The 20614-nt window shown below is 41.8% G+C and overlaps 1 protein-coding gene across 1 annotated transcript in view; it reads left to right on the top strand.

Annotated features, from left to right (window-relative positions):
- The window catches only part of LOC138953274 (homeobox protein aristaless-like 3), a 39099-nt gene extending 20306 nt beyond the window's left edge, over window positions 1-18793 (top strand). The window contains exons 3-5 of the mRNA XM_070325073.1: window positions 16806-17038; window positions 17824-17941; window positions 18562-18793. Coding sequence (XP_070181174.1) covers window positions 16806-17038; window positions 17824-17941; window positions 18562-18672 — 462 coding nt within the window. The 3' untranslated portion in view covers window positions 18673-18793. The remainder of the gene's footprint in view (window positions 1-16805; window positions 17039-17823; window positions 17942-18561) is intronic.
- Window positions 18794-20614: the final 1821 nt, after the last annotated feature.

Raw genomic sequence — 20614 nt, 5'->3', positions numbered from 1 at the left:
CGAAGCCTCTCTATGATACCAATACAACACGTGACCGATGACGTTGTTTGCACCAGGAAACCACTTCCTCTTCCGAAGCCTCTCTATGATACCAATACAACACGTGACCGATGACGTTGTTTGCACCAGGAAACCTCTTCCAGGCAGCTCTTTCGGGGCCTCGCTATGATACCAGAAGATGAGCCATCATGGCGATTTGCTCTTTTAACAGTTTCCGATTGAGCATATTACTGGTGTATTAGCAAACCGGAATGGTGTAACTTAAAAGGTTACAGCAGCTCTCGTCCCAAAAAGCTGTTGATCCCAAATGTAGGGATGTTGCTGAGATAATTGTATTCAGGGGTTGACCATGGCACCTTCGAATCTGCAACATTTGTATTTCTTTTACAAAAAAACCAAATGGCATTATATGACAAGCAGTAAAGAGTCCGTTTTATTTTACCCGCCAGCTCTATATTTTTACTGTCTGGGATTCCATTTTTCAGTTGAATTCGATTTGTTTCTACTATTCATAGTCATGATAATTTCGTTCTTTCTTTCTATGTCTGTTTCGTTCTCTGTTTGTTTGTTTGTTTTTTTGTTTGTTTGTTTCTTCCTTCCTTTTTATATTTAGTCAAGTTTTGACTAAATATTTTAACATCGAGGGGGAATCGAAACGAGGGTATGGTGTATGTGTGTGCGTGTGTGTGTGTGTGTGTGTGTGTGTAGAGCGATTCAGACTAAACTAATGGACCGATCTTTATGAAATTTGACATGAGAGTTCCTGGGTATGAAATCCCCGAACGTTTTTTTCATTTTTTTGATAAATGTCTTTGATGACGTCATATCCGGCTTTTTGTGAAAGTTGAGGCGGCACTGTCACGCCCTCATTTTTCAACCAAATTGGTTGAAATTTTGGTCAAGTAATCTTCGACGAAGCCCGGGGTTTGGTATTGCATTTCAGCTTGGTGGCTTAAAAATTAATTAATGACTTAGGTCATTAAAAATCTGAAAATTGTAAAAAAAAATAAAAATTTATAAAACGATCCAAATTTACGTTTATCTTATTCTCCATCATTTGCTGATTCCAAAAACATATAAATATGTTATATTCGGATTAAAAACAAGCTCTGAAAAATAAATATATAAAAATTATTATCAAAATTTTTTTTTCGAAATCAATTTAAAAACACTTTCATCTTATTCCTTGTCGGTTCCTGATTTCAAAAACATATAGATATGATATGTTTGGATTAAAAACACGCTCAGAAAGTTAAAACGAAGAGAAGTACAGAAAAGCGTGCTATCCTTCTCAGCGCAACGAATATCACGCTCTTCTTGTCAATTCCACAGGCACTGCCTTTGCCACGGGCGGTGGAGTGACGATGCTACGAGTATACGGTCTTGCTGCGTTGCGTTGCGTTCAGTTTCATTCTGTGAGTTCGACAGCTACTTGACTAAATATTGTATTTTCGCCTTACGCGACTTGTTTAATATTTTTTATGCGTGTATTTGCTTTCTTTCCTTGTTTACTTAATTATCATAAGCAGATTTCTCCCTAAAACCGTTTCTGTGCTAACTCACCAAAATACCCGTGAAGCTTTCATAAGACTGATAAAGCGTCTTGCAAAAATCGATGACCTGTCCCGCCATAACGTACCAGATGGTGGTGGTCAGTGCTAGTGGCTATTTCTGCTTGGTCAGCGAGGCGTGGACAATACAGTAGCGAGCGTCACGGAGCGTCAAGGGTTGCCAGCACGCCCTCTGGACATCATTAGCGAAGGGGTACAGACTTAAAACACATGCGACTGCTAGCTGGACACTGGCAAAAAGAGGAGGTTGAAGTATGAGAGGCTGTTCAGTGGTTTGGATGATGACATTTTGCTGTAGAGTTCAACCCCCCTTTTAACACCTCGACACATCTGACAAAAATCATGTCTTAAAAAGGTGGGATTCTTTGAATGGGGCTATACTTCAGAGGTTATGAGCAGAACATCCCATAAATCAGGGTCTTAAAAAGAGAGGAAGTCTTAATTCGGGTGGTCTTAAAAAGGTGGGCAGGGGGTAGGGGGGAGGGGGGGGGGGGTAACTGTATAAGAAACTGGTTACGAACATTGCTGACATGAATTTGACCGGTTGTTCCTTGAAAATACAAAGAAAAAACTATGACATTAGAAAGAGTACGTTTGTTATTTCAATTTGCTTTAAAAAAAATTACGAAGGACAATTTAAGAAACAGAAGCAAAGAAACAAACAAACAAGAAAAATAAAGAAAGAAAAGAAACTTTCGCTAAAAGTTTTGACAGTAGTAAGTATGAGAATATGACATGTTTCAAAAGTCCGACCAAGCAAACTTTTGTAATTAGAATCTGAGGTGTAGTATATGGTGGTGTTATGAGATTTACACCCCCCCCCCCCCCCCCCCCCCAAAAAAAAAAAAAAAAGACAGACGGTACAAAAACAAAATAAAATAAACATGTTTCCACCATCATATACATGTACATTCTTCATTAATTTTATTTTCCGTCTATCCAGTTTAAATATGCTGTCAACAATCTGGTTGCTTCATCACAAACATAGGTTTGCCAATAGGCGGAGATTTTTTTTTTAATAGAAAAAGCGCCCGACCCTCTTGCAAACACACGTCAAAAATGGCAAAACTTTGTGATTGAAAGTCGGTTACCGATCGACAAACATGTACAAATATAGGCACACTGATGAACTGTAAAAATAAAAAAGATAAATTCCCCAAAAGCATGAATAACATAAATCTTTTAAATGAAAGAAAAAAAAGCTGACGCTATCAGACGGGACTGAATAATAGACCAACGAGAGACATTAATTCCCTGACTTGGAAATCATTAGGAAAAACGTCATTCTATCAGAAAAATGGCGCAGCCAATACAGACAGCTTTTAGTATTTTTCTTTTTGTTTGATGCGCAGGTTGTTTTGGCTTGCAAATTTGCACGTCAAAAAGCAAATTGCGTTAACCAAACTCACAATAATTACAAGAGGGTCGAACAAATTGATCGTGGCCCATTTCCGAACCAATCTCTCGAACAGACGGCGAGTTTTTGTTCATAGTTGTAGTCGGAGGATCTAGGAATATCCCGCCACAACGCACAATCACTTTGAAAAGCTGAAGTGTCCACAGTACCAAACCGCAAAGTCGTCCAGGTCCAGAGTGACTTGCTACTTCATCGCTGAAACCCATGATAGCAGAACAATCAAACTTCAGTGTAGAGTAATCACTAAACTGTCAGCGCTGAAAGTAGGGATCAGAGAATTTCCACCATCTTGAAAGACAAAGATGTTGTTATGTTAGTCACCGCAGAAGTCCTTAAACAAATAATAGGGGACCAATGAAGAGACCAGTGCTACCGCAGAACAAAAATAAAGCTGTCGCCAAGTGACAAGCAAATAATACTTCAACATAAAAAAAATTAAAAAAAAGAAAGTTGAAGGCGGGTGAGGTTTCTTTTATTTTCTTTGATTTGAGCGGGTCTCGGTATAAAACTAAGAGGCGACAGTGAAGGTACCTACGCTACCGCAGAAAAAATACGCTGAAATTAAGAGACTAGCAAATAAAACCCAAAACCAAAAACCGAAAAATTTAAAAAAAAAAAAAAACGACAAGAAGTTAAAGACGCCAGATGAGGTTTCTGTTATTTGATCGTTGCTATACACAAAAACGAAACAGTCACTTCTTTTCGGAACCTCAAATTTAAGTCCCCATACCCATACCTCCCCCCCTCCCCCCCCCCCCCCCTGCCTGCTATCACCCAATCCTCCCCACCTCACATTTTTTAGATTTTATCTTTTTTCTTCAGATTTTCTATTCGTAACCTTTGTAAGTTTACCCTCATTTTTGAAGACTCCCTCTTTTTTTAAACAACTTTATTTTCTCAGATTTATAGAGGCCTTATGAGGGGGGAGGGGGGACGACTGTAAACATAGGCATCTTCCTCCCTGTCGCTACAAACAAGGGAAGGGTGGAGGGAGGGAGGGAAGGGAGGGAGGGAGGAAGGGAGGGAGGGAGAGTGGGAGGAACAGGGCAGATGGGGGACAAGAAAGAGCAGCACTTGTTTCAAGATGCCCCCTGGTGCTTCAGCCAGACCTCGGTGCATCCAAGCAGACCCAAAACCCTCCCAGGGTGCCAGAGAGGCAGAAAGACCCGCCCCCGCCCCTTTTGCTGGGAATGGGGAGACCCCTCCTTCCCGTGCCTCTAAGCGTTATCAACACCCCTCGATCGACTCTGTCCTACTTGTCTTCCTGAACCGTTAAGAGTTGAACCGTTTGGGCGTGACTGGGCGACGTTAAAGAGATAGTGTTCACAGAATATTGTGAGAGACTCAGTCCTTTACTTGTGTGTTCGTGAACCGTTATAAGATTTGAACCGTTTGGGCGTGACCGTCAACGTTAAAGGGATATTTCCCACAAATGATTTACGTTCCTGAACCGTGTTAGGTGTATCAGAATACTTTATACCCATATCTGTTTGATGAAATGTGAAGTTGTTGTCACCATTAGCCTTCTCTCCCCCCCCCCCCCCAATTTATTTCATTGCAATACATTGGCTGGATTTTGCATGTCAAGAGCTGAACAACGTTTGACTGGCATATTGTAATATTGTCGACAGGATCTGCAGCGACGTTAAACGATTTTTTGTTTTGTTTTGTAATTGACACACATTGTTGGAACGGTTTAGATGTTACAACGTAAAGTCTCCAAACCAGTTTTGAAAATGGTAGAAAATAAATGACGGTTCAAAATTGATGCTCGTCCAAGGCAGTATTATTGTAGATTTGCAGCACCAGCAAAGGAAGGTGTCAAAGTAAACATTAACCAAAATTGTTAAGTTTCCTATGCGACACCATATTTTCTTTGCGTACACCTCGAGTTGGTACCAGCGTTTTGACGACCAGAGCTCTTCTGTCGGCGGATAGTGGAACTTTAAAACCAAACTGTCAAGGGGCCAGCAACGACAAGGCCTGAAGTACACCCCAGTCCCCCTTCAGGAGGCTGACAACTGAGAGTTCCAGAACGAATTTCAGTGGAAAGTTGTCGACAGTCATTTCGGTGAACACGTCGACGGTAATTTCTCTGAAGATGTCTCTCCATCGGAGGGTTGTTTCAGCAGCAGACGTCCGCAGCGATTTGAGTTGAGAGGGGTTCGGGATGGGGGATTAAAAGGCTTTCCACTCACAGTAACGCCACCTTCGACTTTCAAAGTCAGTTATCTGAGTGGATGTCCCACCCCAGGCCACTCGCCTTGCAGTGCCTCTTAAAAACCTGCCGCCAGCACCCACTCCAAAAGTCCGATTAGCTTTAGACACAAAACCGTTGCGGCGGCTTTGACTGCGGCCATAGCCATGCAATGTTTAGTTTTAGGGTTCTTTTTCTATACATTTTAACAGAAATGGCAAAAAAAGGCACGTTCCAACAGGGACTTTATGTTTGAAATGTCGACATACGGAGAATTATTTTTAATAGGGAAATGTCTCATTCTTCGGGATATAGCCAAACTACAGTGCCACCTTGTTTTATCATAGTTTTGAACGTGTTGCGTAAGCCTTTTCGTAACGCAAGAAATTGGATTGAAATTGTTTTCTATCCATGCTATTTCAGTGTACGTATGTGTTATATTTTAATCTTGACTGGCCCTACAGTTGAAATTTTATCTTGCAAGGAATAAGCGGGTTGATTAGTAAGATGGTCAAACTCCACTCACTTCTGGACCAACACTCCGCACTGTTGAACCACATTTACACAATACACACCAACTCCTTTCAAGTTGGGTATAAATACCGATTTTGTCAGAACGATTTGCTTTATGTTCTGTGAAGTACACAAGTAGGCAGTCAATGTATTCCATCCGTATATATACCGGTGGCCCTCGTAAAAAAAACAACAACCTTGCCATCTACCACCGACAGATGTGTTAAGGGTAGGTCACTGGAACAAACGCAAACATCAGTCACCTTATAGGCACACTCCTTTCCTTGTAAAGAGTTCGGCTCACCACCTCAGATCTTGCCAGACTTTTTCATAGGAAACCTCTTCACTTTTACACATACCAAAAATCTACACCCCGACTACTTGCTGTGGTGAGATTGTTGATGATTCAAATTCTTGGTGGCTTTCACGAGATAAAAAAATCATTTAAAAAAAAACCCACTGTGCATAGAGAGCACCCAGGCTGTTCCTATTCGGTATGTGACCAAGTGGAGGGGGGGGGGGGGGGAGGGGGTTATCCCAAGTGAAAGCCTGGCCAGATTTGTGATGGTAAACCGAACTGTTTACACGCGAAGGAGTGTGCCTGGAACTGAGTCAAATGTGCAGATTAACCTGTTGCCATCTGCACTCAGTGTGCACCATATGCGTTATGACTTTGTAATTATACAAGTTACCTTTCCGTGGCCAAGCTTGGTGACCCTTGCGAATATCAGTGTGGAGCGAAATCGAGGACCCATGTGTGAACATAGCTTTAAAATATTCCGTATGCGCCGAGGTGAAACTGCAAAACCACCGGATACAGCTGCGCGTTTTCAACCAACATTCATGTATCATTGAGGAGTTTGCGTGGCCTGAAGAGGAGGGGGAGGGAGAGTAGGAGGGGGAGGGACTAGGCAGTGAACGGCACTTAACAAAAAATTAAGTTGAAAACAAACTTCATGCTAAAAAGTCAACATGACATGTTGCTATGTTAAACAACACTCACAAGAAAGAAAGCTAAAAAAAAGCCACATGCCGACTGGCAGAAGCAAAAGGAGTAATCAAGGTTTTGGGGCGGCCAATGTGATTTGTGCGAGGCAGCCAGTTGTGAGTCAATCATCAAGGTATCCTTACTGATCTTATTTCCTCGCCGCTTTGCCGGTGAGCCAGGGACACTAAAACAATTTACCACCGAGCCCGACCCCGCACAATTCCCGCGGAATTAATTCTATAACCACCGGGTTCTCGGATGCAGCCAATTGCGAAATGTTTAAACGAGTTTGTGTTGAACCGTTTTGCAAATCCAGCCCTGGACGGGTTTTGGAACAGATCCGCCGTTGTTTCAGCCAAGCCTAGCCTAGCCTAGCCTAGCTCAGTCTGTGTGTAGCCAGGCAGCCTCGTCTTGATGAACTGCCCTAGCGATGTACGCCACGATCATGCAGCGGAGATCCTCCTCCTTCTCCGTCTCTTCCAACCCCCTTCTCCTCCTACTCCTCCTCCGTCTCTTCATCCTGCTTCTCTTTCTTCTTGTGCTTCTTCTCCTTCTCCACGAGTGAGTCTACCTCAGGCTTCTGAGTCTTGGAAATTGGATTTGTCGGAGGGGCGGGGAGGTGGGCTTAGACACCCAAGGAAGAGCTTGCCGTCACAATTTGCCCGGGCCAGACCTGCGAGAGTCGTTCGTGTCTTCAAAGACGGTTCCATTAGCAACTTTGTCAATTTTCATTAGGCCGTGGGTCCTCGTGAGACCGCGCGCCCGGGGAGAGAGGGGGTGGAGAGGAATAGGTTATAAGAGCGAGGTCGCCCGCCAGCTCGCCCGCAGCGGCCACCTCGCTACTTGCCCATTCCTTGCCCGTCGCGCGCCTCATAACACTTGCAAATTTGCTGCCGCCAGTCACCAGTCCTCCCCCTTCTTCTTCCTCCATCGCTCACCTCCACCTCCACCTCCACCTTTCCGGCCTTCTTCTTTTCATCTTCTACTTTCAGCTTCAGCTTCAGCGTTTTCGAAATCCCCCACCGTCCATTCTCTATTGCTCTTCTCCCTGCTTTATTTTTTTTCTCCATGTTTTTACTCTTTTTTTCTTCTTTTTTTTTACTTGACTTTATGTTTCGTTGCCATCTTTTCACTCTAGGTCTCTTCTGTGTCTTTTTGTCCCTTCAGCTTCAGCTTTTCGAAATCATCCTCCTCCTCCTCCTCCTTCTCCTCCTCCTCCCCTTCATCCTCCTCCTCCTCCTCCTTCTCCTCCTCCTCCTCCTCCCCTTCATCCTCCTCCTCCTTCTCCTCCTCCTCCTCCTCCTGCTCCAACTCCATCTATACCGGTCCTCGGCTTCTTCTTGTCCCATTCTCTCTGGGTTTTTTCTCCTCGACTTTTCTGACAGTTCCCTGCGGTGGCTTCGTCTTCTTCTTCCTCCACCTCTTCTGTTCCCGTGTTTCGTTTTTTCAAGTAGTTATCTTTTTTCTTTGACGGCGTTTCGCTCAGTTCTTTTCGGCGTTGTTTCTTCGTCCTCCGCTTCCCTGCTTCACCCCTTCTCGGTTTAAAAAACCCCAAACAAACACTTTTTGTTGCGGCTATTCTCCATTTATTTGTGTCCTTGTGTGGGGCGTTTGTCTCGTTCGGCTTTTGATTCTTATTCATTTCCATGTCTTTATCTTTTTTCTGTGTCTTTGCATGCACGTGGGTGTGCCTTCTCCGCTTCTTTCGGTTTTCGTATACTGTACCTGCTGATCATGATAATGTCAAGACATTCTTCGTTCGAGAGACTATGATTATGACAACAATAGGCGAAAGCTCTTATCACACCAATAACGACAATTGTTTGAATACACTCCTCAAAGTAAAAAGCCAGTCTGTAAAATGGGAAAATAAGTATCAGTTAAAGGTTACTCATTGCTAAGGTAAGTATATTTGAATCTATGATCGAATGGTTTACATTTTTACCATGGGTTACACGGGTAGAATTTAAAAACTACAAAATTGATGACCTCTTGCCTGGGTACTGTTATACATGTAGAAGGACCTAGTCTCATGCCGTTATGTTACTTCTAATGCTATTTTGACCCACGGAAGGAAATAATAAAGTGTACCTTGGTTCGGACCCAACCAGCTTTAACCTCCACCCCCCAATAAATCGTGTTTGTGTGTGTCCCCTTTTTGTTGTTGTTATTATTGTCAAAGGGCTAAACGCGACGTACAAAACATCACCCCTTCATTCCACGTTAGTGTCAGAGGACGGTAAACAACAAGCCATCTTCATTACGGCAAGTGTCTACTCTGTGCAACAGCGGATGTGACAGGGGAGGAAGTCCAGAGACCCCGAAGGAAAAGACAAGAAGCGAAAAGAAAGAAAAAATTAAAATAAAACGAAAGACAGAAAAGACAGAAAAAAAGGGAACAGAGAGACAGAAAAAAAGAGAGATAAAGGCAAGTAAATTGAAACAAAAAGGAAGCAACAAAAACCAAAAAAACCCGTAGGTTGCAACAACAAAAAATCTTGGCTAAGCTATACAGACTAGAAAGTAAAAAGAAAGCTTCCAAAAAGTGGGATAGGGAAAGGAGAGGAAAGTGTAGAGCGTGAACAGAAAAAAAGAGGGGAAAAAAGAAAGGGAGCGTCTTTCGCTTGCGAAGTCGATAATGGAAGTGGGCTTGGAAGGGTGACAGTGCGCGAGAGGCAAGAAGGCACTCAGCATTCCTCGCACAGACGACTCGTGCGCATCGGAACGCAGAGCGACACCCATAAACACGTGCTTAGATTAATTAATATCAACTAATCTGCGGCTTGATACCGCCTTGGCCCCGGCCTCCAGAACCTGCCACAAACCCTGAATGCACACTCACACACACTCCCCTTCTTTTCCCGCATTTTGTCTCCCTTTCTTTTTTTAGCTCGAGCTTTGGTTTTTCTTGTGGTTTTGACTCTGTGTCTGTTTGTGTCTCGATGGTGTGTCTGTCTGTGTCTTGATGGTGTGTCTGTCTCTGTCTCGATGGTGTGTCTGTCTTGTGTCTAGATGGTGTGTCTGTCTGTGTCTAGATGGTGTGTCTGTCTTGTGTCTAGATGGTGTGTCTGTCTGTGTCTTGATGGTGTGTCTGTCTGTGTCTCGATGGTGTGTCTGTATGTGTCTTCATGATGGTGTGTCTGTATGTGTCTGGATGGTGTGTGTCTGTTTCTAGATGGTGTGTCAGTCTGTGTCAGATAATGGTCTGTCTGTGTCTAAGCTGTGTCACAGTGTCTGTATGTGTCTGGATGGTGTGTCTGTCTCTGTATGTCCTTCCAATAATTATCATCTTTTCCCTTTCCCAATCTGTATGCCTCTTTATATGTTTTAGGTCTTCTTTTAGTATTAGTATTATTGTTTTGCTAATTTTGTATGATGTGTATGCTACTGCTTGGCTTGTGTTTGTTCTGGCATTGCCTATCCTTTTTCAGCTTCTGTGGTTGACTGTCTTGTGTCTACTTCAATATCTTATTGTCTGCTCAAGCCATTGTCTGTTTTGTGTCTGCAGCTTGTCATGATATTTTGGAAGGGTTTAGTTGCGTATAATTGTATAGTGAACGCAATTGTTTTAAATGGTTATTTTAAATTCAAAGACATATACTGTTGAAGATAACATTTCACACATTTTGATAAGAGTCACAACTAGGTTTGACGGGGACATCAGACACATCATGAAATCCCTCGCACAATGGACAACAAGATTCAAATCTTCCAAACAGCTCCGAATGCCAAATCACTCTCAGGCTAAGAAATCAAAACATCGTCCACTGTTTAAAGACGAGCAAACATTTGAAGATTTATATTTGACTATATTTATTATCTGTATATTTGAATACTATCTGATATCCAGAAAAGCCAAAGACAGAATTTATCTCGTGAAAAGATCGAATACACTCCTCAAAGTACACTCCTGTGGAGTACGCCCGGAAGACGCTGAACACTTTTTGTTACATTGTCCAAAATTTAAAGAACATAGAACCATTTTATTCAATAGTCTACCAACGTACGCTCTGGATTGCAAAACACTTTTGTTTGGCAATACTGATTTAACTATATCTTTGAATACGAAAATATTTTCTGCTGTACAAGATTACGTTATGTCAACTGATCGCTTCGGCTGATATTATATTAACAGTGACAGCAATAGATGTAGCAAAGCATTCTCTCTCTCTCTCTCTCTCTCTCTCTCTCTCTCTCTCTCTCTCTCTCTCTCTCTCTCTCTCTCTCTCTCTCTCTCTCTCTCTTTATTTGTATAAAATATTATGAAATATTTTGAAAGAAAAGGGTTGAAGTTATCACTTGTTCGCCATGTCTTGTTATCAGAATGTGTATTGATTATTAGTTTTGGAACGTGTCCATAAGCAGTCTGCTTGTTAACGTTCTTAATGTTGTTACTGTATATAACATGTATACAAGAAATTAATAAAAACACGCTTAAACCAAAAGATCGAATCTTGAAGAATACAGTGTAAGGGAAGGATTGACGTGGGGTTGTGATGGTGACGGGGGTGTGGAGGGTGGTGGGTAGGGGGTGGCTGGGGAGAGTAGAATGAGGATGACATGCCCCCAGAACAAGCATTTGTCAGGACTAAGAGGATAGCAGAGGGGTTAGAACCAAGGAATTGGCGGAGAGAGAGAGAGAGAGAGAGAGACAGAGACAGAGAGACAGAGAGAGAGAGAGGGGGGGGGGGGTGGAGGAAGAGAGACAGACAGAGACAGCGAGGGGATAGACTGAGACAGAGACAGGCGGACAGAGACAGAGAGACAGAGACAGATAGAGACAGAGGGAGCTCGAGATAGAGAAGGGGGGCAGGTGGCACTGAAGCCAGAACGGTAAGAGAGCTATTTACAAAGAGGCCTAATTGAGACAGTGAATAGACCCCCAAATGACTGGGAAACATCAATTTCGCACCTAACTCGATTACCTCCGCGTTTCAAGATTTCCCGGGCCAGCCTGAAAGACGGCGGGCAAAGGCCTGGTTCTGGAAGGACGGCAGGCCATTTTTGGCATGCAAGCCCCATTAGTGACTGGCTGCAGCACCCGGGCTTTTTCTGTCCTCCTCTCATCCGCTCTCTCTTGCTCCCTTCCATCACGTTACTTTTACTGTCGATCCTTGCCGTTTTGTTGTGTTGTGTTGTGTTGTATTGTGTTGTGTTATGTTGTGTTGTATTGTGTTGTGGTGTGTTGTTTTGTGTCAGTGTGTTGTGTTGTGTGGTGTTGTGTGGTGCTGTGCTGTGCTGTGTTGTTGTGTTGTTTTGTGTTGTGTTGTGTTGTGTTGTGTTGTGCTGTGTTGTCACGTTGTGTTGAGTTGAGTTGTGTTTGAGTTTGAGTTTGAGTTTGAGTTTGAGTTTTGTGTTTTAGGTTGTGGTTGTGGTTGGGTTGTGTTGTGTTGTGTTGTGTTGTGTTGTGTTGTGGTTGTGGTTGTGGTTGTGTTGTGTTGTGTTGTGTGGTGTGGTGTGGTGTGGTGTGGTGTGGTGTGGTGTGGTGTGGTGTGGTGCTGTGCTGTGCTGTGCTGTGCTGTGTTGTGTTGTGTTGTGTTGTGTTGCGTACAAGTGTTGTGTTGTGTTGTGTTGCGTACAAGTGTTGTATTGTGTTGTGTTGTGTTGTGTTGTGCTGTGTTGAGTTGAGTTGTGTTTGAGTTTGATCAGTTTGAGTTTGAGTTTGAGTTTTGTGTTTGAGTTTGAGGTTGAGGTTGAGGTTGTGGTTGTGGTTATGGTGTGTTGTGTTGTGTTGTGTTGTGTTGTGTTGTGTTGTGCTGTGGTGTGGTGTGTTGTGTTGTGTTGTGTTGTGTTGTGTTGTCACGTTGTGATGAGTTGTGTTGTGTTGTGTTGTGCTGTGTTGAGTTGAGTTGTGTTGTCTTCAGTGCCGGCAAAGTTGTTGCCGCCGGGTTCTCCAGTTCCCTGTGGTTTTATAGCTTTTGTCCTACTGGTTTCCTGCATAAAGCCAGTAAGCTGAGTAATGCCCAAGTACCTACTCCTTTTTTACGTTTAGTCAAGTTTTGACTAAATGTTTTAACATGGAGGGGGAATCGAGACGAGGGTCGTGGTGTATGTGTGTGTGTGTGTCTGTGCGTGTGTGTGTGTGTGTGTGTGTGTGTGTGTGTGTGTGTGTGTGTGTGTGTGTGTGTAGAGCGATTCAGACCAAACTACTAGACCGATCTCTATGAAATTTGACATGAGAGTTCCTGTGAATGATATCCCCGGATGTTTTTATATTTAGTCAAGTTTTGACTAAATATTTTAACATCGAGGGGGAATCGAAACGAGGGTCGTGGTGTATGTGCGTGTGTCTGTGTGTCTGTGTGTCTGTGTGTGTGTGTGTGTGTGTGTGTAGAGCGATTCAGACTAAACTACTGGACCGATCTTTATGAAATTTGACATGAGAGTTCCTGGGTATGAAATCCCCGAAAGTTTTTTTCATTTTTTTGATAAATGTCTTTGATGACGTCATATCCGGCTTCTCGTGAAAGTTGAGGCGGCACTGTCACGCCCTCATTTTTCAACCAAATTGGTTGAAATTTTGGTCAAGTAATGTTCGACGAAGCCCGGACTTCGGTATTGCATTTCAGCTTGGTGGCTTAAAAATTAATTAATGACTTTGGTCATTAAAAATCTGAAAATTGTAAAAAAAAATAAAAATTTATAAAACGATCCAAATTTACGTTTATCTTATTCTCCATCATTTGCTGATTCCAAAAACATATAAATATGTTATATTCGGATTAAAAACAAGCTCTGAAAATTAAATATATAAAAATTATTATCAATTTTTTTTTTCGAAATCAATTTAAAAACACTTTCATCTTATTCCTTGTTGGTTCCTGATTCCAAAAACATATAGATATAATATGTTTGGATTAAAAACACGCTCAGAAAGTTAAAACGAAGAGAGGTACAGAAAAGCGTGCTATCCTTCTCAGCGCAACGAATACCCCGCTCTTCTTGTCAATTCCACGGGCACTGCCTTTGCCACGGGCGGTGGAGTGACGATGCTACGAGTATACGGTCTTGCTGCGTTGCGTTGCGTTCAGTTTCATTCTGTGAGTTCGACAGCTACTTGACTAAATATTGTATTTTCGCCTTACGCGACTTGTTTTTTCCTTTTTTCGATAAATACCTTTGATGACGTCATATCCGGCTTTTTGTAAAAGTTGAGGCGGCACTGTCACACCCTCATTTTTCAATCAAATTGATTGAAATTTTTGTAAAGCAATCTTCGACGAAGGCCGGACTTTGGTATTGCATTTCAGCTTGGTGGCTTAAAAATTAATTAATGACTTTGGTCATTAAAGTCTCTGAAAATTGTAATAAACTTTTTTTTTATATATAAAACGATCCCAATTTACGTTCATCTTATTCTACATCATTTCCTGATTCCAAAAACATATAAATATGTTATATTTGGATTAAAAACAAGCTCTGAAAATTAAAAATATAAAAATTATGATCAAAATTAAATTTCCGAAATCGATTTAAAAACAATTTCATCTTATTCCTTGTCGGTTCCTGATTCCAAAAACATATAGATATAATATGTTTTGATTAAAAACACGCTCAGAAAGTTAAAACGAAGAGAGGTTCAGAAAAGCGTGCTATGCAGCACAGCGAAACCACTACCGCGTTTTGCACAAGCGGCGGACTACGGTCATTGTGAAAAAATGCAGTGCGTTCAGTTTCATTCTGTGAGTTCCACAGCTTGACTAAATGTAGTAATTTCGCCTTACGCGACTTGTTTTCTTCTCAGCTCTTCTCTCTTGATGACATCTATTACGCTACTTTTATTGTCCTGGTGTTGTGTTGTGTCCTGCTTGCCGCTGTTGACGTTGGGCTCTGGTTCTCTGTGGGTCTTCTAGCTTTTGTCCTACTGGTCTTTCTTGATTTTCCTGCATGAAGTGCGCATGATCTGAGTAAAGCCCTTTTATTTTTTTATTTATTGTTTATCTAATTTGGATCTCCTCTCCCGCCCCTTCCACCAAGTTACCTTATTGTCCTAGCGTTGGGTTGGGTTGTGTCTCGCCGCTTGCAATGTTGTCGTTGGTCTCTGGTTCTGTGCGGTTTTCATAGGTTTTTTTTAAAATTATTTTTTTTAACATAGTCTGCTTTTTCCCTCCTTGTGCCGTGTGGTGTCTTTTATGTGTTTTAGCATGTCGTCTTCTGCGCTTCATTGGGGTTTATCATGTTCGGATTTCTGTTGACCGCATGCGCGTAGTATTGTCTCGAGCTATGCTTGAATGCTCCTGTCTGCTTGTCATTCTCGGCACCTTCATTAACTGACGCCACTTAGGTTAAAACAAGATTGTATTCAAGTAAACCATTATACAGTAGTAATGGGGCTGAAAAGTAGGAACACGAACTCAAGCAAAAGATTATATTATGTGACCCAGATACATTTAAGATTACGCGGATTAACGCCACGTTCTGCGTTTTGTTGTATGATCTTTGTTACTATGCTTCCTGGTCAGTCATCGCCTTGAGCGCTTGAAGGTTATTTGATGTATGAAGTACAATACTTCTTCGGGGAAGCGTTTTCCCAAAAAATAAGACGAATGCGTCTTTAAATCGTCAAGCATGGGAAGACTTGACGAAGACCCAAATCCAGACACACAGACGGGAGACTGATGGAGGGTCGAGCGAGAAGGCCAAAAGACGATCAGATATCTGCACGACGGGGGGTGGGGATGCCGTTGATTGGCGAAATCAATGCTCGTGATTGCAGGCAATTTGTTACACGCCATCCGTATTCGGCCTCCTGCCCAACACTCAGTCGCTCTCCATCCGCCAATAGCTTAATTCAGCTCTTCTGAGGGCTATAGTGGGGCGTCCTTTAGTGTATCAGAATGAATGGGGGGGGGGGGGTGCGCGCGAAGGAGTAAAGGTCAAGAGACTTGCATGGAAGAGGCGAGAGAGAGAGAGAGAGGGGGGGGAGCGAGAGAGAGAGAGAGAGAGAGAGAGAGAGAGAGAAAGAGAGAGAGAGAGAGAAAGAGAGAGAGAGAGAGAGAGAGAAAGAGAGAGAGAGAGAGAGAGAGAGAGAGAGAGAGAGATATATGTGCTCCCCCCCCCGAACACACACACGCACACAAACACATACAGACACACAGGTAGACAATCAGAAAGACTGACAGACACACAGACAGGCAGATATACAGATGCGAGCGTCAAAAGAAAGACAATTCTATCGTGATAACGATTGTCATTTACTTTAAGGTGAGTCATCGAGTCATCATTTGTGGCTGAGCTTCCACAGAGGGCAGAGCGAGTTTCTGTACCGGAAGCGTCTTTGAGGGCGTTCAATGACGTCAAATTGAATCACGCCGTATCGCATGGACGTAACGACCTGCTTTGACCAATCAGACGAGGGCAAAAGCGGTTGTTATAAACTGAGATTTTTGTGTCCTTTTGGGGAAAAGAAAAGATGCAAATGAGTACTTTGCGTGCAACCCCCTCCCCTTCCTATAACAACACATCTGATTTGAATAAGCCTGCACAAACTCTTTGTTATTTAAGATTTCTTCGTGTGTGATGTGTTTTTCCAATTCTGCATACAATTTTGGTCTTGTTCGTCCAAGACTGAGGGAGTCGAAGTTATATTATGCACCATTTATACATATGTATGATCTTTAAAAGATGTATGCTTAAAATTGGAAATGCTCCTTGTTTTTCGTATATTAAATAGGAATTTGTTAGTGTTTGTTCATGCTTATTTTTTATTTTTGTTGTGTGACAGGGGAGGCTACCGCTCCTTTCACAGCAGACTCTGCACCCGAGTTGTTGGCCTTTAAGTCAACACCTCTGGATTGTGGAATTCTGTTTGTGATGGGGTCTGTTGGTTTCCGATTGTCTGTATGTTCACGGAAACCATCGGGTTTGCATAACAGTTTTTATAGGGCTAAGAAATTGGCCCTAACATTTTCAATCCTGTTTGATTGCACTTCGCCTCCCGAGGTGATCGTAGTGTTTCGGCACTCGGTTACAGTTGTTCTGGTTGGTGTCTTCTTTGTGGTTATTTTGTTTTGCTTTGTTTTTATGGTTTGTTTTCTTCTGGCTTTACTTTTTTTTTTAAATCTGTATAAAATGTGTGCATCATTGGCAAACTTACTAACCCGTATCTTCCATTTGCAGGTGTGGTTCCAGAACAGGCGAGCAAAGTACCGCAAACAAGAGAAGCAGCTGGCCAAGTCCCTGTCACCCGTCATCCCCTCCTGCAACAGTATGATGCGTAACATCTACCCGGCTACGTCACGCGCCTACCCGGCCTACCCGGCTCCACCCAATATGGGGGTCAACAATATGCCCCGCTACCCGCAAATGAACGCTTCCTATCCTGGAGCTATGGGTGGAATGGGGGTGAGTCGGTTTTGCTTTTTTTCCCGTCACTTTTTGTGTGTAGTCACTTTATCAGCAAATAAATGATTGACCAGTTGTTTATTGCAGGTTAAGACTCGTTTTGTTTTGTTATTAATATAATACATCGCTTTTGCTATTTATTTTTAATTTATCTATGAATCTGTTTTTCTAATTTTTCCTCAGTAGCCAAAAAGGTATTTTATTTAAGAGTGTTTATTTATATATTTATGTATCAATTATTTATTCATTTATCAATGATTTATTCATTTATCAATTGTTTATTCTTGTATCAATAATTTTTGAATCTATTTAATTATCTTTTTGTTTATGTATATATCTATTTATGTAGTTATTTTTTCATTCGTTTATTTATTTATTCTTTAGTCTAGCTTCCATTCATATAACTGTATATTTGTTCACAAGATTGTCACAAGTGCTAGTGTTAGGAATGAACTGGGTATGAATGTACCGTTGTTGTATTTACTTGTGCACTGCATTGCGTTGCGCTGCCTTGTCTTGTCTTGTCTTATCTTGTCTTGTTTTGTTTTTGTATTGTGCTGCGTTGTATTGTTGTATTGTATTGTTGTATTGTATTGTTGTATTGTATTGTATTGTATTGTATTGTATTGTATTGTATTGTTAGTCTATAAATGCATGGTGTCATATTGCATTCTATGTGGTACGGCAGCTCACTTTCCCCAAGGAGAAAGCAACCCGAATTTCCATCAGTGTAACCTCACACCTTATCCTTAGCCTTATCCTTATGTCCACAGGTGGGAGTGGGGATGGGCAGCATGTCGCAGTTCTCTCACATGTCCGGCATGTCTGGAGCAGCAGCAAGCAACATGGCGGCCAGCATGGGTATGACGCGGCAAGTCCAGCAGTTCCCGATGACGGCTGATTACAGCCTGGTGAGTTACAGTCATTTAAAGGCTCAATCCTTCAAGTAAAAACAGTTCTGCTCACTATTTAAGACCAAGCTGCATGGTCCTCGTGGAGGCTCTGCAAAAGACCACCAGCTTCATATCCAGAGCTAAACTCCAAGTGTAAAGGCGAACGACAAGAAGAAGAAGACTATCTAAGATCTAACTATAGATGTTGACATGGGGCAGGGCCATCCCCTCCCTCTCCCCTCCCACACTTGGACACATATCACAAATCAATAGCCCGGATGCTTCCTGTGCCGAGTGGAAGTTTTGTTTGTTTATGAACTAATTTCTTGAAAAGCCTTTGGTGGAAAAGTGTGTGTACATTCATGCAGCCTTGGGCTGCTGATTGTCGTTATCTAGGATGGCTAAAACTACGGTACTCGTAAAGTTGTTGTCTTTTTAAAGTTTACAGTAACCTTCAATGTTTTTTTTATTCATTCATGTATTTATAAATTAATTTAATTATTTATTAATTGATTGATTAATTGATTGATTGATTGATTGATTGATTGCTTATTTGTTAGTTAGTTAGTTTGTTTGTTTGTTTTGTGTATTTGTATTCTCATTCCGATTGACAGTATATCTTTCTTCTATGTTTGCAGGAAAGTCCCGAGGAAGACTGGTACAACAAAAGTTTGACAGCCCTCAGAATGAACAACACCCACGGCGGACCGCTAGGCAATCAAATATTACCTTACCAGACTCAGGTTTGACTATCCGACCAATGAAAAAGGACGACAGAAAAAGAAGGTCCACCCAAAGCAACGTCATTGTGTACAAGCCAATCGATTCACTGGATGTATAACGGCGGGCGTGTGTATTGTTCGGGTCCATGCGGATTTTCTTCCACTAAATTCGTGGTCTTCAGATTTACTTTTTGGCATTTGCAGTTATAATCAACTAAATTACCATACTTAAAGAATAGCCGGCTAAGGTGAATAATTATTTTCCAATTAATACAGCAACACTGGCAACGGTCATATGCGATATTTCGTAAATGACGATGCCGGAAAGAGCATTTGACAAAATAATTCGTAGATACAAGAGGACATTGTGTGTTCAAGGCGGAGAGAAAAGAAAACGTGTGTTTAAGTGACGTCAGTGTTCAGAGACGTTGCTATGTTTATTTTCCTCGGCAAAGTTGCCAAAGTGGCCATGAAGGTTGAGTCAAATTTTGGAAGTTTTCAATAGTCCTTGGTACCTGTATCGCCTTTCCCCCTACCGTGAACGAAAATGTCCAGCAGCTGTGTCCGAAAAGACGACACAGTTTTCAGCGATTTTAAGGTTTAAAATGTTTGCCGTCTGCCGACACCAATGGCATCCCTTGTGTTAACATGGAGACACTTGATTTTTTTTTTCTTGCCAAAGGATCTTCCTGCGTTATCCTGCGACGTCAGGAGGCGCTGAAAGTCCCGCTGTGAGACACAATGACGTCAGACTTAGCAGATGTGCATGATGTACACACATCAATGTCGGTCATCCTCCAATGAGACTTATTGCCGCCTTGAGGCGTTGGACACATCTAAGTAACCACTGCATTATGTTGTCCCAATGAGAACAACGTTTTACACAGTGTCAGGATCGCATTTGTGTGTAAATTTTTTGAGTTTTATCTGATAAGAAGAAAAGCAAAAGAGTTCAAACGATGGGACTGTTAGGCAGCTTGTTTCATCTATCACTTAATCATTTTTTTGAGGATGAAATTAACATTTTCAGGTGAAAGTCCGTCACAAGTCAACTGGTTGTGCAGGACCGCTCTGCTTAGTAACAGGAAGAAAGCATTTAAAGATACATTCCTACGAGTCCTCGACTTGCACTCTAAACTGAAGTGTTCTCCTTTTGAACACACTTTTTGTAACTAGTTTTGAACACAGTGTGACATAGTACATAATTCTACAAGCAAAATATGTTGAACACTAGTGTTTACCATGTGTGCTAAATCAGTTTATTGCCAAAAATTTGACCGCAGCCCATTTGTCCTGTATCAATTCTACAAGACTTTGATCACAATCCAATGACAACCTGTATATACCACTTTTGATCTCATAATGCCCAATGATATTGTTCAGTATACGGACGAAGCATGATATCTGTGCGAAAGGAACATTGTGTTTTTCATTGCATCCTTGCTCATTCCATACCAAAGCTCAGTGTTTATCGTACTTTTGTACACTCTATACTTTTTTGTTCGCTATTACCTTGTTTTCCGAATATGTCAAATGGGGAGGATTGAGAATTCACAGACAATCCTTTGGACGAGTATGAATAACACATAATTGTAAACTGTTGGATTTTTTTGCGAGAGGCTGTGAAATATATGGATAGTTGTTCGTGTTCAACTTGCGTTTAACGCTCCATGCATATTTGCCGTTTATGTCGATGTCTTACAAATCTCTGTCTGTCTGTGTTTTGACGTCTCTCTCTCTCTCTCTCTCTCTCTCTCTCTCTCTCTCTCTCTCTCTCTCTCTCTTTTTCTAACTATCTCTCTCTCTTTATCCAAAAAGTTACAGTTTCTTAATTTATTTTTTAAATGATTTGTTGTGCTCTTCTTTTTTGAGAGAACGTGTGGATGAAATTAGTTGAATGAAATTAGTTGAATGAATAAGTCTGTTTTATGCGATTCGGGGTATATGTGCATATACGAACGAAATTCTG

Source organism: Littorina saxatilis, linkage group LG17, assembly GCF_037325665.1.
Source record: "Littorina saxatilis isolate snail1 linkage group LG17, US_GU_Lsax_2.0, whole genome shotgun sequence".
NCBI lineage: Eukaryota > Metazoa > Mollusca > Gastropoda > Littorinimorpha > Littorinidae > Littorina > Littorina saxatilis.
This window is presented reverse-complemented; position numbering and strand designations above follow the sequence as displayed.